The sequence below is a fragment of the Melospiza georgiana genome, chromosome 6 (genome assembly GCF_028018845.1).
Source record: "Melospiza georgiana isolate bMelGeo1 chromosome 6, bMelGeo1.pri, whole genome shotgun sequence".
Classification (NCBI taxonomy): domain Eukaryota; kingdom Metazoa; phylum Chordata; class Aves; order Passeriformes; family Passerellidae; genus Melospiza; species Melospiza georgiana.
In genome coordinates, this window is record NC_080435.1 from 23,014,981 (window position 1) to 23,036,069 (window position 21,089).

At 44.7% G+C, this 21,089-nt stretch overlaps 1 protein-coding gene across 1 annotated transcript in view; it reads left to right on the forward strand.

Annotated features, from left to right (window-relative positions):
- Nucleotides 1–21,089, forward strand: part of ABTB2 (ankyrin repeat and BTB domain containing 2) — a 111,385-nt gene that overhangs the window by 71,197 nt on the left and 19,099 nt on the right. Inside the window, exons 2-3 of the mRNA XM_058025945.1 lie at nucleotides 673–819; nucleotides 3,444–3,654. Of these exons, the coding sequence (XP_057881928.1) occupies nucleotides 673–819; nucleotides 3,444–3,654 (358 nt within the window). The remainder of the gene's footprint in view (nucleotides 1–672; nucleotides 820–3,443; nucleotides 3,655–21,089) is intronic.

Consider the following 21,089-nt stretch of genomic DNA (forward strand, 5'->3'; position numbering starts at 1 on the left):
AGGTCACGCTCCCCCTTTTCTCTGTGCCACACAGAGCAATCAGGTCCTGTGCATTTGATGGAGAGGAGATGTGTGTGGTAAACATACGTGTGCAGTGTAATTACCTTGCTAATCTCTCTCTCTCACATGGGGTCATTTACAGAGATGAAAATTCAGGCAGCCTCAGAACTGCTGGGCGCATCCAGAGGCGTGCACATGCAGAAACCACAGTCTGAGCACCTGAAACTGCATGGCAGGTTCAAAGGGCTGGCACAGCCCCTGGTTTTGTTTGCAGGGTTGCAGGGATGAGGTGGACTCCAGGCTATATTCCACATCTCTCCAGATCAGGCCCTTCTATCTGGGGATCTGCATACAGCTGTTCAGCAGCAAGCCGTGTGTGTGCAGCCCTGTTGTTGTATAAACAAGAGTAGAGACTTAACCAAAGCTTTTCATGTAGTTTTATCTCGACTGCAATTTGTTTCCAGCTCTTAAAGGCTGTAGGAACATCCAGCCTTACTCCCTGGAGCCTGTTTCAGCCGTTCCAGCAGTGTTCACAGCACTGTTTGATTTCCTTTGAACCGTTCAAAAATTCCCGGAGAAAGGTGCAAGTTCTGTATCCCTCCTGGAGGGATTTGCCTTTGCACACAAAGTGTGGGCTGATTTGTAAGAGGTGTGCTGTGTGCTCTGTCGCAGGTGTGCTGTCCCTCCCTGCCTACTTCAGCCCCTACCACGACGGCTCGGTGTGCAGCGATGGCCGGGCCGACGCCTACGCGCAGCTGGAGCTGCGGACCCTGGAGCAGTCCCTGCTGGCCACCTGCGTCGGGAGCATCTCGGAACTGAGTAAGTCTGGGATGGAATCCTCTAATCCACCATGGGGTTCTTGCAGCAGGGCACGAGAGCCCATCCCTCCTCCGCTGCTGAGGGGCAGCAGGAGCGCTGCCACTGTTGGCAGCGTGAGCAGCATTTAGTGTTGGGTGAGATGTAATCGTCTGGTGGTGCTGTTTATGAAAATCAGCTGGTTTCATTAGTCTGCTTAATGTCTAAATCACCTGGAGAGGTGTGAGAGGTGCTTCTTTTGGTTTTTTGGTGGTTTTTTTTTTTTTTTTTTTTGGTAGAGAAGTTACTGCCAGCTGAAGTTGGATACTCTTTCCCAGATGCCTCTGGAAGCTCTCCTGTGCATTTGTGAAGCACAGCAAACCTCCCAAAGACACCAAAGAGTGTTCTCTTGGTTAGTGTTTCTGCTGTGGAAATGTCTGGGATATTCAAGGAAAAGCTTTTTGATTACTTAAAAAACAAAAAGCGAAGGAAAAAGAAAATCTGAGAGCACTCTCCTCACAAAAACTTGTTCAACCCCCTTTTTTTTTTAAAGCTGACCAAATGAAATGTTCCATTCCTAGAGTACTCACAAAGCCCCTTTAAAGTAAACAAAAATGATTTGTGTTTTCCTGGTCTACTTTCCCCCTTGCAACGTTTCTGCTGGCATCACTTTCTTAGCCTGCACCATCTGAATGCTAATGAATGCCAGGGCCAGTAAGGAGTTTGTGTGTTTCACCATTTATTTTGCAACCTGCCGTAGTTTGAGGTTTTCACATTCCTTCAACACACCTCTATTTATCCTGGAACACAAGAGAACATTTGTAGCAAGGGGCTGGAATTGAATACAGCTTCCTCTCTCCCTCTTCCCCCATCCCTGCCTGGCCAACTTGGTCCGTACATCCAGTGAATGGCTCTCCTGATACAGTTGCCTTTTTTTTTTCTTTAAAAAAAAAACAAAAAAAACAAAAAAAAAACGTTGCTGCCCATTGCCAGAAAAATAGAGTGAGTGTGCAAAGGAGAAGGAACGTTATTCTGAGCTGAAAATTTGAATTCCAGATGCATTTCTGCTATAAACTGTGCCGACTTCTGTGTTAGCACCAGCGCTGGAGGATCCGTGATGCTCTCGTAAAACGTGCGGATCCTGGAGCTACTGAAGTGGAAAGGCAGAGTTGTTAGAAGGATTTTTTTATTATTCTGAAGTGGGTCCTTAAAGCTGAATGTGCTGTTCAACAAAGGAGTGGCAGGGCTTTAGACTACAAGCTGAGATTTTTAATACCCCGTTGGTCTGAACCACTAAAAATGTCATGTTTAGACATACAGTAGCTTTGTGGGGCTTTCTCCTGTGTAACAGTAGAACCCCAGGGCTTCTGACTAACAAATTTAGTGTATTGCTTTTAGATATAAATGAACAAATAATAACTTCCCAAGAATTTCAGAGGGATGTGTTGCTAATGCATATGTGGCACCACTAAACTCAGGTTGATTTCCCAGGAGCCAGCTTTGTGATGGGGCGACTATTTTGGTTCCATCCTTTCCCAGTATTGTAACTTTTGGACACAATAGAGCAATGTTTCCTGTGAGAGTTTGAGGGGACTGTGAAGCATAAAGCAGCAGAGATTCTCCCAAGGAAAAAACATATCCTAGCTAAGTATAGTAATAATTTAGCTCACTGATTGGTAGTCATACTACTCAAATATGAAGCTTTTAAAGCTTTTTGGAGCTTCTAATGCACCACAACACAAGGAGATTAAACAGGGTTGTGCCTAAAGCAAGCTTATTGCAAAAATACCAACTTTGGGTCATTGCTCTGGGAACTTTTTAAAAATCTGCAGTCCTAAAATTCTGAGTGCAACTGTGTGATCCAGGTCACCTTAGTCGAGGCCTCCTCAGGTCCACCATGCTCCGACAGCTTGGCTTGAGTTCAAAAACCAAGAGGAATGAGAAGCCCAGAGACCTCCTGGACTGAGATTCTTATAGTGCTCAGGGACAGATTTCTGGCACAGCTTGAGACAGCCAGCATGATAAAGATTGGCTTTTTAATAAGAGAGTCAGGTCTTGGCTCTTCTGGAGAAACCTGCAGCTGGAGTGAGAATGGGAGCAGCAGACCCCTCAAAGAAGGGGTTTCTGTTTTGAACATAATGTCACTAATTTGTCTCAAGTGCCTGGGCAGGAGGGTAGAACAGCATGACCCAGTTGGAAGAAATGGGAGCAACTTCCTAAAAAAAGGAGAGTGAAGTATTGGTGCTACTGCCTTTGCCTTGTGAGACTGTCGCTGCCAGGTTGGGCAGAGAACATTTTACAAAGACATCAGTAGTTTTTGTAGGTTGGCAAAAAAATTCGGTATTTGTGGCTGGAAAGAGGAGAGCACCAGCAGTAAACCAGCCAACTCACTGTAAAGAATGTGTGCTAACTGAGAGGTGTTGCACTTCATGTTTTCTAACTGATAACTTGGTATTTGAAAGAAAGTGTTGCCGAGTGGCAGCCTGAAGGACAGGACACCCTCTGCTTTCGTGGAGGAGGTTCTGTGCACACAGCAAACATTCCTCTGAGCTGTGAGAGCTTTGATTTCTTCAAGAAGCATGATTTAAAGTGTTGTGGGTGCCTAATAAAGAAATGATTTTGTGTTTTCTCCCTGTGTGTGCGCGCAGGCGATTTGGTCTCGCGAGCCATGCACCACATGCAGTGCCTGAACACCATCCGGCCTGGCATGAGCCCTGTGAGGCAAACCCGGCAGCAGCAGCCCATCTCCTGGTCCCCTGATGCCCTCCACACCCTCTACTACTTCCTACGCTGTCCCCAGATGGAGTCCATGGAGAATCCCAACCTGGACCCTCCGAGGATGACGCTGAGCAATGAGCGGTAGGTCGGTGAGCTGGGAGCGGGCACGGAGCAGGCTGAAAGGGCTCCTTCTGTTGGATTTCCAGGGCAGGTTTGTGGGATGCTACCTAGGAGGCATCACTTATTCCTGCAGCCAGGCCACATTAGCTTGTGAGCCCTGCCAAGTTTGCGAAGCCTTGGAATCGGAGCTGGAAAGTGAGCTGGTTTTTCGTGCGGTCTTTCCGAGCGAGGCACAAGGCTGTGTGCTGCCAACAGGGCTTGTCTGGAGACCTTGCCAAAAGTACATGTGGTTGCCTAAAGCAGGAAAGGCCTTCCCAAAGAAAATGTTACCTCCTGAATGGTGCTAATTAACAATTGTCATCGTTCTGGGGAAAAGCCACGCCGTTTGCTGCGGGGAGGGTTCAGGGGATTTATGAACAGGGGTTTTATGAACATCCTACCTGAGGGTTACTTCAGTTGGTGCTGTGTGTCTGGAGTAGAAAGAAATTTCTACAGGAAGCCAGGAGCTAACCAGGGAAGGCAGTGGGTCTCCCTGCCTTCTGCCAGCTCTGTGACCAACTCTCAAAGTAGGGCCATTATTAGAGCAGTCAGAAATTTTCCAGTGGGATGTTTTTGCTCTTGGAAGCCTCCCTGGTTTCCTTCCTGCCCAGCCCCTTGGCAGGCTGCCTGACAGGCTGGTGGCACAGGAGAGCTGAGGAGCCCTCAGAGCTGAGTTCCTGGACAGGTCAGGCAGCTTCTGCTCCCCAGCTGCATTCTGTAAGGAGACCTAGGCCACTCCAGACTTGTTTTCTCACTTCTAAGTGCACATCCAAATTTTTGTTAATTTCAGAAATCTTAAATGGGGAGTTTTGTTTTCTATTTATCCATTATTTATTCCAGCTTGCTTTTTGGATATCTTTTTGGGCTGCTGGACATCAGGCTGAGGGAAGGCTCTATCCTGGCCCTTCCCAAAAGCAGCCTGTGGCTGGGAAGTTTCCTCATGTATTGATGTGCTGAGGCCATACTCATAAAACTAAAAAGCAAAATGCTAGTTGGACAGGTGAGCAGGGAAGGGAGAACATCTCTGCAGTTTTGTAAATAACATAGTTTCTTCTTCCCACCTTGGGCTTTACTGTACTCAGCCCAGCTTCTGAGATCTGTATGAAATTGTAGTAACACACAAATAATTAATTACAGGAGTAAAAAAAGGTTGCCTTTCTGTTTGATCCTCCCCTGAAATCTTTTCAAAAAGAGCAGAACACCTCAAAGAGAGGGAAGAGATGTACAGATATGAAGAATCAGGAGGAATTAAGTTGAATAAATAGGAGTAGAGAGAAGCATGGCTGCACACCTCAGCCTGCTATTGGCTCAGTTTTTTGTGCTCACTAACCTTAATCTAGGTTATCCCTACATAGTGCAAGGCCATTTATTTTGAACACTGTGCAAAAAAAAGTTTTCATGAGGCCAGATTGTGTAAAGTTGTGCTGCTGGTTCCCACAGTGATACAGCTGAGGCTGCTGAACAGCTCGTATCAGAAATGTAGATTAGGCTTTCTGTTTTGTATTCTTTTCAGTCCTCTCAGTGTAATGATGTTACTGTAGCTACTTGTTTTGTACACTGGGGATAATAAACGAGTTAAATCAGGAGAGCAGTTATCTCTCCAATTGCTCCCAAACAATGCTCTTCTCATGGTTCACCGGAGTTTTTCTGGAGGCTGCAGCTCTGTTCTGTTTTGAAATCCGCACTAGATCCTGCAACAGCTGGGGTAAGGGAAATTTCTGCCATTTTTTCTGACCAGTACTTAGCTGTAAAGGAAATTAAAGAGGATATATTAAAATGGAGCAAAAACTGACATGAAGAAAAAAAGAAAACAACCTGAGCACTTAAATGACTGGCTTCGAAAAATTTATGGAAGCTGGAAATGAAATTAGTACTGCCCATCCAGCCCTATGTTCTGTTTGCTGCAGGATGTGTTTGTGTCTCGCTGTCCTGAGCTCTGGGCACATATCTAGCACAGGCAGGGGATGAATCCTGCTGGCAGCACTTTGCAGAGGGTGCTTTGCTCTCTCCTGGCCGAGGAGGAGAGAGGCAGCCGAGGCTGCGTGCGAGGCGCTGGACTCGTGGCTTGAGAGGCGAGGGCACTGATTGACCTAATGTGACTTGGCAAGGCTGTGCAGCCCAGTTCTTTTATTCTTCCCTGAGCTGTGCTAAATCAGCTGCAAACTGGGCACTGCTCTTTTGTGTGTGTGTGCTCACTTTCTGGAATACACTTCGTGGAACACACGTGTTCCATGCTCTGCAGCCCCAGCTTGCTTTCTGCTGGAAAAATCCCGGTCACAAGCAGGGACAGTATTGCTGACCAGTTCTGCCTTTGCTTGTGCTTCAGTCCCCACACTCCTGCCTAAATCTGTGCATCTATTGATCTGAAATTCAGCAGAGAGGGGTGGCTGTTAGAGCTGCAGGCTTGGTAAGACCTGGTTTTGGGGAAGATCCATGAGACACAGTGATTCAGTGGAAGGAGCTGCAGTGGTTCATCCACAGACCTTACAGTCAGCTGTGCAGTTTGGCTTTCTGTGTGTCACACTGCCATTCAGAATGCTGTGAAAATCATAACCCTGTAGGGTCTGGAAGATCTTCACTTCAGCATGAAGGCAGCCTAAGATTTGTTCTGAAACCATGCCTAATGGAGGCTGTCATGTGCAGTGAAGGGCTTTTAAAAGCCTGGCTGAGCTTCTGCACTTACCCTGCAGCAAACTGCAGAGGGTATGAAAACAGACACACTTGCAGATTTGAGGCACCCTGTTGAACAGAGCCAGTTTCAACGCACACAAGTGGGTTTTTATCCATGCTAAACACCTTGGCAAAAGACCTGAGGTGAGGAAGGTGGAGAAGATTGCAGCAGCGGGGTGGATGGAGTCACCTATACAGCTTTCTGGAGTATGTGGATGCTTTGGGATACCCAAAAGGCTGAAACTCTGCAGAGTTTGTGGATTGGGGATGTTTGCTTCTGGCACCTTCAGGTGAAGGTGTTGAAGCAGGAGGAGGAGAGGAGGCAGAATTAGAAAGCACTCAGATAGGCAAAACATGAAGCATTTCCAAAGTGAATGCAGCTGCTGTGCAACCAAGCTGTGGCCCACTTAGAACCCCAGAATGACCTCATTTGCTGCACAGACAGTAAAGCATCTGCTGTTTGGGGTCGAACAGGACACCTGAGGAAGCATTTTGCAAACACAGAGTGCCACTTGTGCAATATTTTGGCAAGGGAATTAGACCCTGAGGTGAGCCCTAGCTCAGTGAGGATACACCTGAGTGCCCCGAGGCTCGGAGCTTTTCCGTGTCAGCAGAGTTCTGTCTGTGCTGCTGCTGCTGCAAAAAAGGCTTCTGCTGGGCAATAAGATACTTTTATTTTCTCTGAGATCATAGTCTGTGTTGTGTTAGGGGTCAAACTATGTGGTTTTGGACCAGGCACGTGGCATTTCTGCTTTCTTCACTCTGTTCCTGCTCTGGGATTTCTCCCATTGCTTATGTCAGGCAGGCTAAGCTTGGGAGCACTCGTGCAGTGTGAGCTCATGTCCCAGAGCATGTTTGCTGGGGTTGTTTGGGATCCTGTGACTTGAGAAGAGCCATTCAAAGGTAAACGAAGTTCCTTTCTCCTTTTTCACTTTTCCCCAAGTGGGATATAAAGCTTTTGTTTTATTTTTAATGGTGTGTCAAGGCAGGAATGCTCTTGCAGTGATGCTTATCTTGGGGAGTATTTGTCAGCTCCCACAGAGCCCAAATCGAGATCAATATTTAGGCTCATTTTACTGCTGAATGGACTGCTCTGCCCTGGGTTAATTACTTGGCCAGCATAGTGGTCCAACCTGAAAGTTGGGAATAGACACCACTGACTGCCCTCATCCTGTCTCTTTTTGGTTATCATCTGCCTGCAACACTTATTGTTGGAAAGTCAGCATGATCTAATACCTAAGAACAGGCAAAAAAAGTTGGATCCTGCTTCCTTGTGTAGCTGATTATCTGTGGCTTTGGGTAGACTGGGCTTCTTCCCCTTCCAGCTGCCCTATTAAAAAAAAACCTCTAAATTTTTGTCTGTTGTTGGTCCTGTTGGTCTGTAGAACATTGTGGAGCTCATTCCAGGCTTGTCCATCAGTGCCTGTTGATCCAGCCATGTCAGGCCTTTCCAAGCTGTCCATGCTGCAGCAGTGCCAAGTTTTACATGTTGTCTGAGTTTGCTGGTGCATTATTTTATCCCAGACATCAGGGAGGGAGTATAAAACAGTTTACATCTGCAGGAGCCCACAGACTGTACCCATCTTGAGCTTGTCAGTGGAAATCCAGCAAAACGCTGGGGAAATTCCAGAGCTGATGGAGAATTTGTCAGCTGCCAGCAGTGAAATTTTGGGACTTGTCAATTTAAAGGAAACTCACAGCTCTTAAGCTGGAAAACTGGAAGAAGCCCAGAGGCCACCTCTTAAGAGAAGAGAAAGCTTGGTTAGGTTTGCCATGTGTAGGCTCCAGATTTGCTGCTTGTAAACAAACCTGGCCTCACTCAGCTTCTCCCTTGTCACAGAAAATCCTTCAGGAAGGCTGCTGCTCATCCTGCCTTCAGCTCAGCGGCTGCTCTCACCTACCAGGCTCAAAAGTGACCTGGATTTGTTTTCTGCTTCCACCAGGAGTCTTCCCATTACATCTGTTACCTCTCATGATCCAAAGCCAAAGGATAAACATGGAAACCATGTTTTTCAGGAGAGTCAGGCAGAAAAAAAGGACTCCTCTGTTAGCTGGGCAGAAGAGACAGAAGCTGAGCTGCCTACTTGGGTTTTCTCTGTGGAGTATTCCCAGCAAAGTTATTTATTGGGAAGGGGTGAAAAATGCATCTGAGTCTGAAGGAAGATATATCAATGCTACAAAAGGAAAGATTGCAGCCCTTTCATGCTGTGTTTCAGTGCTCTTTGCTTAAATACTCTATTCTTCCAACATCTGAATTATTGATTTAAATCATCATTGGCTGGAACACTTGATAATTTTTGTCATGGGTGTAATCTAGACTTACTTTGGCTGGAACAGAAACCAGAGTTGGGTCTAAATTAATTCTTCCTGGTAGAGTGTCAAAATCCTGCCCAAGCAGGATCAATTGATTGATTGATTTGCAGTGGTCAATGCAAATAAAGAGCCCCTATGGCATGGCTGGCTTTTAATCCCTAGTGACCCTAGGTCTCCTCATCATATTTCCTAAATTCCATGTTTTAAAAACACATGACTTTGATCTTACCTAGTTCCTTTTTACTCAATGATTTCTAGGTGCATCATTAGAAATAATGAGAGCCTGCAGCTCCTTCCCTCATGGCTCACTGGGTTCTTCCCCTGTGTTCAAAAAATGCCTGCCGCTACTAAATGTTCCTTCTGGAATTGCTTGAGACAGGAGTGATTTGGTCACATGGATCACATTTATGCAAAGATTCTCATTCAGATTAAAGAGAATATTAATAGCCCAGTTATTAGTGGGAATTGTCTCCAAAAAGTCTTGCTTGGCATAGCATGGGCATCCAGCTGGCAGGAAAGGAAGGAAAATCAGGAATAACCTGCAGAGCCTGCTCTGAGACCTGTGTTTGCTTGAGCTGCATCCTCAACATCACTGAGAGGAATCCCTGCTTTCAGAGCTGGTTGAGGCTTTTCAGGACAAATCTCTTCTCCAGATGGATCTTTCCAGACTCTCACTGATCTGTCATGAGGCTTTTTTCCCCTCTGCTCCTTTTAACTGCAGGTTTATGGAATTTTATTAAGTGCCATAGCTACATCATTGCCTGTCTTTTAGATTTATCTGTGGCCTAGTCTTTCCTAATTCCACTTTAATGTATTTATGTCTGAATTCTTTTATTTTACAGCCATACCCTATTGTTTCCATGCAGTATCAGGAGCAGAACTTGATACACTTAGTTCCTTTGAAAAGGTCTGCAATAAAACAAGTTCTGGGGTCTCTTGTCTGAGAGCTCTGAGTATCTTTCCATTCTGTCTGCAGCTGCCTCACCACTCAAAAATAGGTGGACAGGAATAATAAAAGCAGACCCTGACCCAGTCATTTGCCTTGAGAGAGCAAAATGCTGTGATCCTGCAGAATTTGACAGTACTTAAATCCACTCAGAGTATCCCTGAAGTCAACAGAAAGTTGTGTCCACACATTCCAGCCCCATCCCCATGCCACACTCCACTGATTTTATTCTTTCCCCCAGAGCTGTTTTGATGGGAATATAGTGATTAAATATAGGGAAAGAGAAGGAAGCCTTTCAGTGAACTGTGTCATTAGGGCATTGCTTGTGCAAAGGGCACATATAAATGTGCCCCCCTTTATAAAGGGAAAAAAAAAAGCTATTTGCTATCCATGAAAGCCTAGTCTGCTAGATTTATTAGTAGAATAAAAAGGTTGTAAACAGATAAGATCAACTTTCTTCACCAGCACAGGGAGAGAGGCTGCTACCATGCATTTTTCAGACTTTGACCAGTTAATGTCAGCCTGAATTGTGATTTTGAGGTGCTCATTCACAAGGAGATGACATGAATAACCCTATTTCAGAGGCCAGTAAGCTGCAACCCAAATGTGTCTATTGACTGAAATTAACTGTTAAGTGGCAGTGCTGTTCCTGACCTTAGACTGGATCGTTTGTTTGCTGAGTCCATACTAAATAGTTCAAAACATTGAATATATTACACAATTTTGAGATCTGAGGACATCTATCCTTTTTAAAAGCGAGTAGCTTTAGCACATTTATGATGAGCAGCTTTCACTTTCCTGCTGTTTATGGGACATCTCAGCGCATATTCAGCAGTAACTTCTAGATCAAAATGAAAAAAAAAGACATTTTGACAGAGTCAGAGCCCATGGAAGTGGGACTCCTGCATATGTGCTCCTGGTATTCTAACTGAAAGGCTGCAGAGTGACACAGGATGAAGTGTTTATGGAATATTAAATGGAATGGAATTAAAACAAGTCTGGCTAAAGTCAGTAGGTGACAGACCCCAGGTATGCTTCCATTCCTGGAATATTCCTTCCTCTGCCTGGCATCACCTACTGAGGTACTTTAAACTGTGTTTTGAAGGTGTTGAGGTATTTTGAGCTGTCTTTTTTTTTTTTTTTTTTTTTTTTTTTTTAATTGTTCATTTCTTTATAGTTCAAAGATTGCAGAACTGGAATGTGAGAGATGACCTTGGCAGTGGTGAAAGGAATTAATTGCAAAGCCTGAGGATCGAATCCATCCAAGTGCAACTGCTGAAGCTGGCAATGCACTCTACTCTCAATTAGATACTTTCCCCCCCTCTCTTTTATGTTGTTTGTATAAACATGCACTGCTCAGTTTTCATTTTTTTCCACCTCTACATATCTCACACCTGGGACAGACCAGCCTTTCTTCCACGTTGCTGGCTGTAAGCAGTTTGTAATGTTACTGTAGTGCTTCCAAAGGAGCCCCCCTGCATCTTCTGATCTTTCTGTTTCAGAGCAGGGGTGTGATACAAACACAGATTATTTAAATTCTCTGCAAAAGTGGGAGGAGAAGACTCCCCCTGTGTATGAAGTGGAGCAACACAGAGCAGACTGTGTGGAGAGACAGGGGAAATATTACAGGTACAAAAGAGAGTACAGTGAAACAGAAGTTTGATGACAAAGGCTGTGTGTGAAGCTGTAGGGGGAGAAGTCAGGTTTTTGGCCTGTCTTGAGACCTGGCTGCTGTTTTTCATGCTCTGAGTCTCAAGTGTCACTGGTACAGGTGGGACAGGACACCTGAAAAATCACCCATTTCATGTGGTCCTCCTGGGCAATGTGCTCAGCTGACCCTGCTTTTGAGCAAGGGCTTTGGGCTTAATGGTCTCCAGAAGTGCCTCCAACCCCAGCTGTCCTGTGCTGCTGTGGTTCTAATTTTGGTGTTTGCCCTCAGAGCTGTTTAACATCTCTCCACCTGGTGATTTCCCGCTCAACAGGAATCAATACCTTGTTCCCTGGAACTGCTTCTTCAGCAGGCAGTGGTTGATCCTCACCACCTACCTGGAGGTGTCTGACATCAGTTACAAAATGTTTGTTTGAAAACCACAATTTTCTGCTCTTCCAGTGGTTTTACCCCAGTGCTGGGTGGAAATCCCCGCAAAGATCGTCACTGACCAAGGGCACTTCTGGTGAAAGTCCCTGTTTGTAAAAGTGTTGAGAAGTGGAGAGATGATTTCTGGCTGTGCGGTTCAGCAGTGAAGAGACAACAGACACTATGTGTGTGTGTTTGTGTTACCACCCTGCAATTACAGCTCCAGTAATTACTGTAACTAAGGCAGAGATGCCCACGTTGAGCTCTTGGCTCCTGCTCTTGAGTTTCCATCTGCTCAGATAAAAAAAGAAGGTGTAAGAAGATGAGAGCCTGGCAACTCAGCTGCCTGGAATCTCGGGGCTGGTGCACTCAGGAATCTCCAGTGCCTGTGGGCAGCCTGGGTTGTACATTGTTTGTTGTTCGCTCCTTGTGATGAGCAGCAAACCAGCATCAAGATTGAAAGGAAAATAATCCAGGGAGACCTAAAACAAAGCTGTTAGAGCATTACAGAAACACAGGAATGAGTTAGGCAAGCTCTTCTGCCTTCTTTTCCTGCCTTTTAGATAGTGCTTGCGGGAATAATAGAGGACTGACTGAGAGTTTGCACCTCTCTGCTTGACTCTTGCAGGTTTCTGTCTTTCCGGTGTCCATCTTTCCTTAAGGACAGCCTCCTGATAGCAGCACAGTGCTCTTGTAACTAATGCAATGAAAAATCAGTAATTCTGGGGATGAAAAGTTCTGTGCACGTTGCAAAGAACAGTGATGGTAACAAGCCAACAAGTTTCTCCTTTTTCAGTAATTGCTGCTGCCAATTGAAGTTAATATTGTTTCCTATTGGACTAAATTGCAGCCCTTCCCTTGCAGAACTTGCCTGTTTCCTGAGGAAGGAGTTATCTGGTGCTTTTAAACAAAGGCCATACTAAATAAATACAATCCTGAGCCTTTGCTGTGCAGCAGCCAGGGCTGGCAGGTTGTTGGGGGTTTTGCTGTTATTGTTCCTGACATCTTTGTAACACATTGCTAAGAGCTAAGCTGCGCTGCAGAATAAATATTTCTGGGTGTAATTTGTGATAATAGCAGCTATCATTCTCTGTTTGACCTTATGGAGATTAGACCTAAGCTTTCCCTGGGGTAACCTAGGTTGGTGAGTCTCTGCTAGTTTCCTTTTCCAAGGCAGTTTGCACTTCCCCATCTCATCCCTGTGCTGCCCTGACCTCGTGGTCACTTACACAGCTAAACTGCACCATTTTAATCACATGGTTTTTGCAGCAACTGCTGAAGTGAGTGTTTCAAAAAGCACCTCTGCTCTGCAAGACAAATCCTATTCAAATGAGCTGCATGTCTGAGCTGATTCAGCCCTGGGTTTAGACTCTTCTGGAGCTGAAGCACCTGGTGTTGATCCCATGGTGCTGGTCTAACATGTTTGCTGAGAGAGGAGGGACCAGGCTGTGCTTTGCTGGTGATGCTGATGGAAGGGGCATTTCCAGCCTGGAATCAAACCACTGGCAACTCAAGTTCCACTGGAGAGTTTGTACCTGCAGGTCTCTCTTCAGGGATTGGAAAGACTATCATAATGTCTAGAGAACAGAAGGGGCAGGCAGAAGCTGGAAGGTTTTATTCCTAGGCTTGCTGGAAAACTCTCTGCTGCTGGAAGGAATTCAGTTAACAATTCCTCACCCCTTTGGCTTTGTTCAGAAATGGAAAAGATCTTTCTGGAGAAACAGGGGGCTCTACTTGGGCAGATGCTGCAGAACTGGGGACATTTTCAGTGGGAAAGGATGAGTTGTTTGTGATGCAGTTCTAAAAGATGGTCTGAGAGGGAATAGGAGCATGTTAGTATGAAATTGTAACAGGGCTAACATAACCTGCTCAGAACTTAGCTGCTTGTAATTATCCTGCTCCCAGCAGCCAGACTGGGTGATTAAGAGTTCCCTCTGTCAGCCCTGCACTGTGCCAGGTAGCCAGTGCTCAGTTCCCTGTTGGGGCTGCCAAATTCTTCAGGAAGTATCTCTCTGAAGAGCTGGTGCAGTGGAATATCACAGAAACATATGTGCTTTAAGTGACTTTCCATCTGGGCATCCCAATCTTCCTTGTACAAGAAGTTACAATAGTTTAATTAACACACTTTGGGGCTACTTCTGGGCTGCTAAACTGTCTGTGCTCAGATACTCAAGATACCTAAAGATAAGTGGCTTAATCTGAGAGCACAGTTTGCCCCAGCATAGTGACAGAATTTGGGCTCTGTACAGCTTCATTCACAGTCAGGGCTCAGTGGTACCTGCTGCAAAGAAAATAAAATGAAAGCCAGTTTGTTTCTCAAATAATTTTGTTCCTTCGTGGTTCTTTTGAGGTAGAAACCCTGCGAAGAAAGGTGTGTCCCATGTGTTGTAAACATTTCATTGATTACCCTTTATTTGTGCTTGAAATGCAGAGCACTGGATGCTGAGAGAACAGTTTATTAAAGCAACAGGTACTTAAGTGTAGAGCAGAATTTTAGAATGCTGGTATTTCCCTCAACAAGCTGAAAAAGAATCATTGTGCACATTGAATGCAATGGTATCAGAATATGCTCATGTTCAGCTTTGTCATTTTTATCGTATCAATCATTGATGCTTCTGTGGTTTGAGATTTGCCTTTTGGCAGCAGCATTTTAATGGAGCTGAAAAGAAAGAAAAACCCTGCCATTTGGCATTAGAAAGAAAAATTATTGGTTTTTCGTGCTGGTCATTAGCTGAGAGAGCAGCTGGAGCTTGAAATTCCTTTGTGTTCCTGTAGGAAGGCCAGAGCTGCTCCCTCTGCCGTGGTCAGCATGAACCAGGCTGGGCCTGTTGCAAGAACAGGTTTTATCTGAGCATAGGGAAACTTCATTATTTTATCCCTAATATAATGTTTATCTAATCTATTAATATGAGACTATCTAAGTGTGGCTTTTTAGAGAGAGAGAGATGGGGTAGCAGATAACTTGATATGGAGACTTGAGTGACAATTGGATTTTTTCATCTCCCTGTGCTGCAGGTGTCGGGGTGTAAACAAATATTGCTGGTGTCTTACTCAGGCATTTGCCATCTGGGCACAAAATCCGCAACTCTGTAGTTCACAGTCCATGAGAAATAGATATGAAACTCTGGTAATTTGACAAGTTGCTTTGTAGGAGGGCATTGGTTATGCCTCTGGCCTCCTGTTTGTGTTGGTATTTGACCACAGCATCCTCAGGGTGTCAGGGTAAGAGCTTTTTTTCCATGTGTCCTGTCAGCATTGCTCTTGGTTAGGCCAAGCTGTGACCTGCTGAAAGATCTCCTGCATCCATATATTGAGGTTTGAATAATTATAGTTACTCTCATTTGAGATTCAGTAGAAGTTCATACACTGTAGCAGGCAAAGCAAGAGGCTGCTCAGCAGCACTGCTGGCACTAAAAGCAGACTTAATAGCTGGAATTTGTGGCATCTGCTGAGAAGCTCCAAATGTTGAAATGTAGTGCATGCGTGCTCTAAATTTAGGATATTTGAAAACTGAAAGAATTTGAACTTGGCCAACTAAATCCACCTACCAGAATCCCAGAGTTAAGCTGTTGTGTCTGCCATTCCCAGTGCTGCTTAGGTTCAGTGATGATGCCCATTGATAGGATCATAAAAATCCCAGAGATAGAACCATAAAAAGAGTTTGAAATTAGGAGATTTCACAGTCTTAAACACAAAATGGAAGAACAGGATGATTAAGATGATTTCTTGACTGGCATAGAAAGACTTCATTGCAACAGTTGTTTTCTTTAAATTCAGGACACGTCTGTTGCTTGTATTTCTCATATCTGTAACTTTACATGGTGGTGTTTATTCAGTTTTTTAAGGCAAAATGCAAACATGGAACTCTATGCTTTCCACTAAAAAGCAGAAACAAATTAATTCACCACTGGAATTTTCTCTTCATTCTGCACAGCAACTCTTCAGTGTTTCAAGACAAGAACTGAGGAGCAGAGCAGAAGCTTCTTGAAGATTTAGGTGAAATGTGTTCATTGAGCAGTTTGCCTTTAGGACAGAGTGATGTCTTCCTGCAAAATAATAATTTAAAACTTTAAAAATGCCACAGTGGCATCTATTTGATCAGTGATGTTACTTCTCCTTCTGAACTTTGATTAATGGCAGATTTTGTGTCTTACATGGCACTATTAGAAAAGTCCTGTCCGTTCATTCACAAATGCTACACCCCTGGGCTTTGAATACCCTTTATTTAAGCAAATGGACTCTTAAATTACATTATTGGGTGGAGTGGGTACCTGATTTTAGAGCACACATTGCATTATTTCACCTAAGAGAGCTGCAAACCCGCATGTGTTGGTGTGTTCTTAGTGCCTTTATGCTAAATTAATTCCTGGAACATCTCAGATTCTAGGAAAGTGAAAAGCCAAAAGATTTCTTGGATTTTCATGAAGAAAGCACTGACATCAGCAGTGGGGTGACTGATGACACACAGTGTCCCTGCTCACAGGAGTGTGACGTGGCACAGGAATGCCACATCAGTCAAGTCTGTACAAAAACAGTGGTTTCATCAACTTTTTCTTAGTCCTGAAAAGGGAAGAAACATCTTAGAATCATCTTTTTAACCCTGAAATGTTTTGCCTCTAGATACCAGTATTCTGTAGTTTAAAATGTCTTATTTGAAACACTAATTAGGTTTTGGCTCGTGCTGGGATGTAAATGGGAAAGCTTTCCCTGTTTATTGTGAAAACCCCTTTGCTTCGGTAAGAATTGTCTTTGTTTAACAGAACAAACTTTTCCAGCTATAATTAATTGAACAGCTTTCAGTGTTCCAGAACTGCAGAAAAAAAACATTTCTCCTCCTGGCTCTTTGCTCACCCAGCTCTAACTGGGGAGCTCCGGGCAGTTTTCAAGAGCGTGGCAACGCTCCGTGTCAGGATTTTACAAGTGGGCCCTGAAAACCAGTTCAGTGATTGAATCTGGCACATTGGGTTTGGCTCCAGAGCCGGCATATGCTTTTAACATATGCACATTGGCAAATCAGATTGAAATAATAACTAAAAGGGCTGCTGTCTCAATCCTGCTCCTGCTGCTGGGAATAATGTGTAATGGGCAAATAAAATTGGGGAAGGAGGAGTCTGGGCTGTGGGTAGTGAAGAACCAGCTGACCCCTGGTAAATCTGCTTGCAGGTAGTTTGGGATATTTTTTTGTTTTGTTTTTGATTTGGTTTTGTTTTGTTTTTGTTAGTTTGCCAGTGTAGCTGCTGGAATGCACCGTAGGAGTTGCTGCTTGGTTTTTCTGCCCACAGGATCAAGGCTGATCCAAGAATAGCAGACACCCCACTCTGGCTCTCTGCCCGTGTTTATCTCTGACTATCACCTAACGTGCAGCTACAGGCTCATTCCTTTCATGCGTTTAAATTGTGCCTCTGTCCTGCTCCAAAATGTACCAGTTTTTTCCTTTGCTGCTGGAATTGTTGGGCATGGCAAGGTTTTCCTGGGTCAGATTCCTCAGGGCGAGTCCTGGCCACCAGGACTCCGCATGTTGCACTGGTTGGATCTTGTCTGGAAGGTGTTTTGTGCTTGCAAACCAGAGCAGTCACTTTTTTGTAGGAGTTGGGAAAGGCCTGGATCTGATGTAGATGGCCTGGCCAGAGCCACTGTTGGATTAATCATGGAATCAGGATAATGGGATGGTTTGGGTTAAAAGAGGCCTTAAAAGTGATCTTGTCCCACCACACTGCCATGGGCAGGGACACCTCCCTCTAGCCCAGGTTGCTCCAAGCCCTATCCAACCTGGCCTTGGACACTTCCAGGGATGGGGCAGTCACAGCTTCTCTGGGAATCTCTTCCAGGGCCTCCCCACCCTCACAGGCAACAATTCTTTCCCAGTATCCCATCTGTCCCTGCCCTCTGGCAGTGGGAAGCCATTCCCTCTTGTCCTGTCAGGTCCCAAGTCCCTCACCAGGTCTCCAGGAGCCCCTTTAGGTGCTCCCTGGAGCCTTCTCTCATCCAGGCTGAGCAATGCCCGCTCTCCCAGGCTGGCTGCAGAGATCGAGTGTTCCAGACCTTGGAGCATCTCCATGGCCTCCACTGGACTCACTCCGTGTTCCCTGAGGTCAGGACTGCAATTAGGTCCAGACACATGGAAGAATAGTTCATCCCCCAAATTGTTTGCTGTAGTTTTCACCTAATGAGGAGCTTTAGGGCACTGAGGAGTTGGGAGCCGCAGCAGGAGCAGGATTGGTGATTTTCCTTCCTCTGCATTTCCTCCATGTCCATCAGGGCTCCAACAGCTCCGTGTGGGGCTGGGGGGACAGATGGAAATCTGTCACATCTTGACCCCATAACTGTGACCATATTGTCATAGTTAAACTATCATGTATGTTTATCTGCCTCTTAACAACTGTATACATTTGAAGTTGGTTTTCATTATTTTCTGCCTCTCTAGAAACCTTCCTCCTGCCTCAGCTTTGCAGATGTTGCAAATATGTTTTTCTAATGAGACACATGGCACATTCCAGAGCAGCACCAGTGCTTGTTTCCAGCCTGAAAATGAAATCTTTTCCCTGTTGGTAAAGTAAGGTTTGTAAAATGTGATTACAATAAATAAACCATAGACTTGAGAGCTCTTTTTAAGTTTCATAGTGAGTTCCCAATGATTACTTCATGTTATTTTTTTAGTGAACTCAAATTTAATTTTTCCTTTGATTTGTAGCAACATGAAGTAAAACCTGTCTGAGGCTGCACCTTATTTTTAAGTGTGGTTTGCAAAGGATGGAAAAGGTGTTATTTCTGTCTGTGGGAAGAAGGATCAGAGCTGCCAGTTCTAGATTTAAACTACTCTTGTACCATTTTATATTCTGTATATAAAGAGGAAACTCTGAAGGCAGATTCAGTGGAGAAAGGATCCCAATAAATATAATATTAACCAGATGGCTTTCATTCCATTAGTGTCTTGACTGCAGGATAACTCTCTAAACTCATGGCATAGCCAAGCCAAGGCCTTAGTAACTTGATAACGATCCACTAAAATTTGAGAACTCTTATCTTCTGAGATGTGAGCCAGTCATTGTTTTAAGGGAAGTCAGAAGAACACTTTTTGGGGTCAGTTGGATGTGGTTAAATTTCTTCTTCCTTTTCTGTAAGGATCTGGACTGTCTGCCTTGAAAGATGTTGCACATGTTAAGATGATCCTTGAATAGGGCCCAGCATGGTAATTCCTATTTTTTCTCCTGTAAATGTGGGAAGTTCTTGAAATTTTGTGAAATACTTTTGAATCTGTGAGGAATAGCTCCTGTGTGAAGCTGGTTGTATTTTGGAGCAACAATTTTGTGTTTCTTCTAAATCAACATCTCTGTTGTTATTTTATTCACATATAATTACATACTCTAAGATACATTTTTTTCCTCCCTGCTGCTTGAAGAGAGGTTTTAGTGTTTGAGAATCCAAATTGTAAATATGCCACTATTTTCCACATCAGTGTGCCATGGTTTGAGTTTTGGATACTCTGTCTTGCCTCAGAATCTTTTCCCTTCTCCAAGTAATGAGACTTCACTCTAATTTCTTTTTGACTCTGTTGCCATCCTTGGGATTTTTCCATCTGAGTGATTTTGAGCCATAGAATTTGATTCCAGCAATAAATTCAAATATTAGCTCACTGTACTGAAAACCTTCCCTTTTCATTTTTTAGTCCCTTGCAAAAACTCACACTGATCTTTAAAGATTTGGGATTCTTCTCTGCAGGAGCCTCTGTGTAGTTCCTGTAAGTAAAATATGGGGGTTACCATGGGTCCCTCCACTCTGACCATGAATATTGTGAGATCTCCACATGCTTTAGTTCACTCAGACCATTTAGAAGGCCTGGGCACAGGCAGGATGGAGACTGTGCCTGTGCAGCTCAGGCCCTGCTCAGGCTGCCAGGAGGGAGGTGAATTTTGCCATTCCCACCTGCTTCCATTAGGACAGGATTTTCTTTCCCACTTTAGAAGAAGGAGAGCCTTGTTTAGAGGAACAAGGTTTTTCTTTCTTGCTGTTGCTGTCACTGTTGGCTCCTGCTTTGTTTTGCTGTAGCAGAGCAGAAGGCAGTGAAAAATAGAGAAAAGGTGGGGCAACAGGGAAAATTATTTATTCCTTCTTTTTCCCTCCAGTTGGAAGGGGCTCTGAGCAGCCTGGGCTAGTGGAAGGTGTCCCTGCCCATGGCAGGGGGGTTGGAACAGGATGAGCTTTCTCCACCCTAAACCATTCTATGACTGTGATTTTTCACCAGTCTTGTCACTGAATCCTCCTGGGGGCACAGCCAGGGGGAAGGAATGTGATAGAATGGCTGTTTTTGTGGGAAACCCCACTGTCTTCACCTGAGTTAGCAGATGCTCAAAGCAGGGGATGGATGATGTAATTTTCTAACTCCTCTGGAGTGCTTTCCTTTTTGCATACAATTAACTTCCCTTTGCCAAAATATCTTGATCCCAGTGCTCCTAGAAATCCCCAGAAGAGCCCACTTTGGGAAAGATTTCTTTGTGATGGACATCCCTGAAAGTCTATGATCCCACAGCTCCTTCTCAGATGCTGCTGCATGTGCTCTCCACATGCCAGTCATGTCCAAAGCCATTCTAATGAAAACACCTTTTCCAGGAAAAAGTTATCCTAAAACTTGCTGTAAATTCTCTGCCAAAAGCTGCTTGGCCTCCTCAGCTATGTATAAATAAAACAATGTGGTTTAGCTCAAAGGAAGGGGGAAAGCCCATAATAAAGTCTGTTCTTTCTCAGAGCACTCTCACCCAGCTCCAAGGTGATCCCCTCGGGAGTGGCTGTCCAATTCCAGATGGAGGGAATTTCAGAGAACTTATGGGTGCAATATTGACAGCCCATGACAGTATCAGACATCAGTGTGATCCTTCACAAGGTGTACAGAAGAGGAGCAGTTCCTATTCCACTTCCCAGTCCTGTGCACATTCTCAGTTCACACTGGCATCCCTCCAAAACAACTTAATGGCAAAAAAAACGGGAAAAAGCCATGGTGGCATTGTGCTTCCAAGAAAACTGAGGGTCTGTGTCCCCAGCGAGCTGCTGCTGGAATATGACAGCTTCCCAAGGCTGGATCACTTCATGTGTGGAATTTAATGAGCTGCAAACGCTTCTAAATGTCAGGAAGACCAGAGGAAAATGGCACCAGGCAGAACATGGCACAGGCAAGAGCGCAGAGACAGAAATTAATTCTTTAGCTTGCAGCATCTCCCAGTTAATTTTCCACTAAGGTTTACCCCCCTTCCCCTGCTGCAGACTGTGAAATGATCAGTGATTCCTTGGGGGAAGATGGATGCCCAGGTTAAGGGCCACAGGGTTGAGAACGGCATTTTATTTTCTAGGAAATGAGTAATTTCATTTATTTTCTTAGTGCGACGTGACCCAGTGTTGGTGTTTGATTCAGCTGAACTG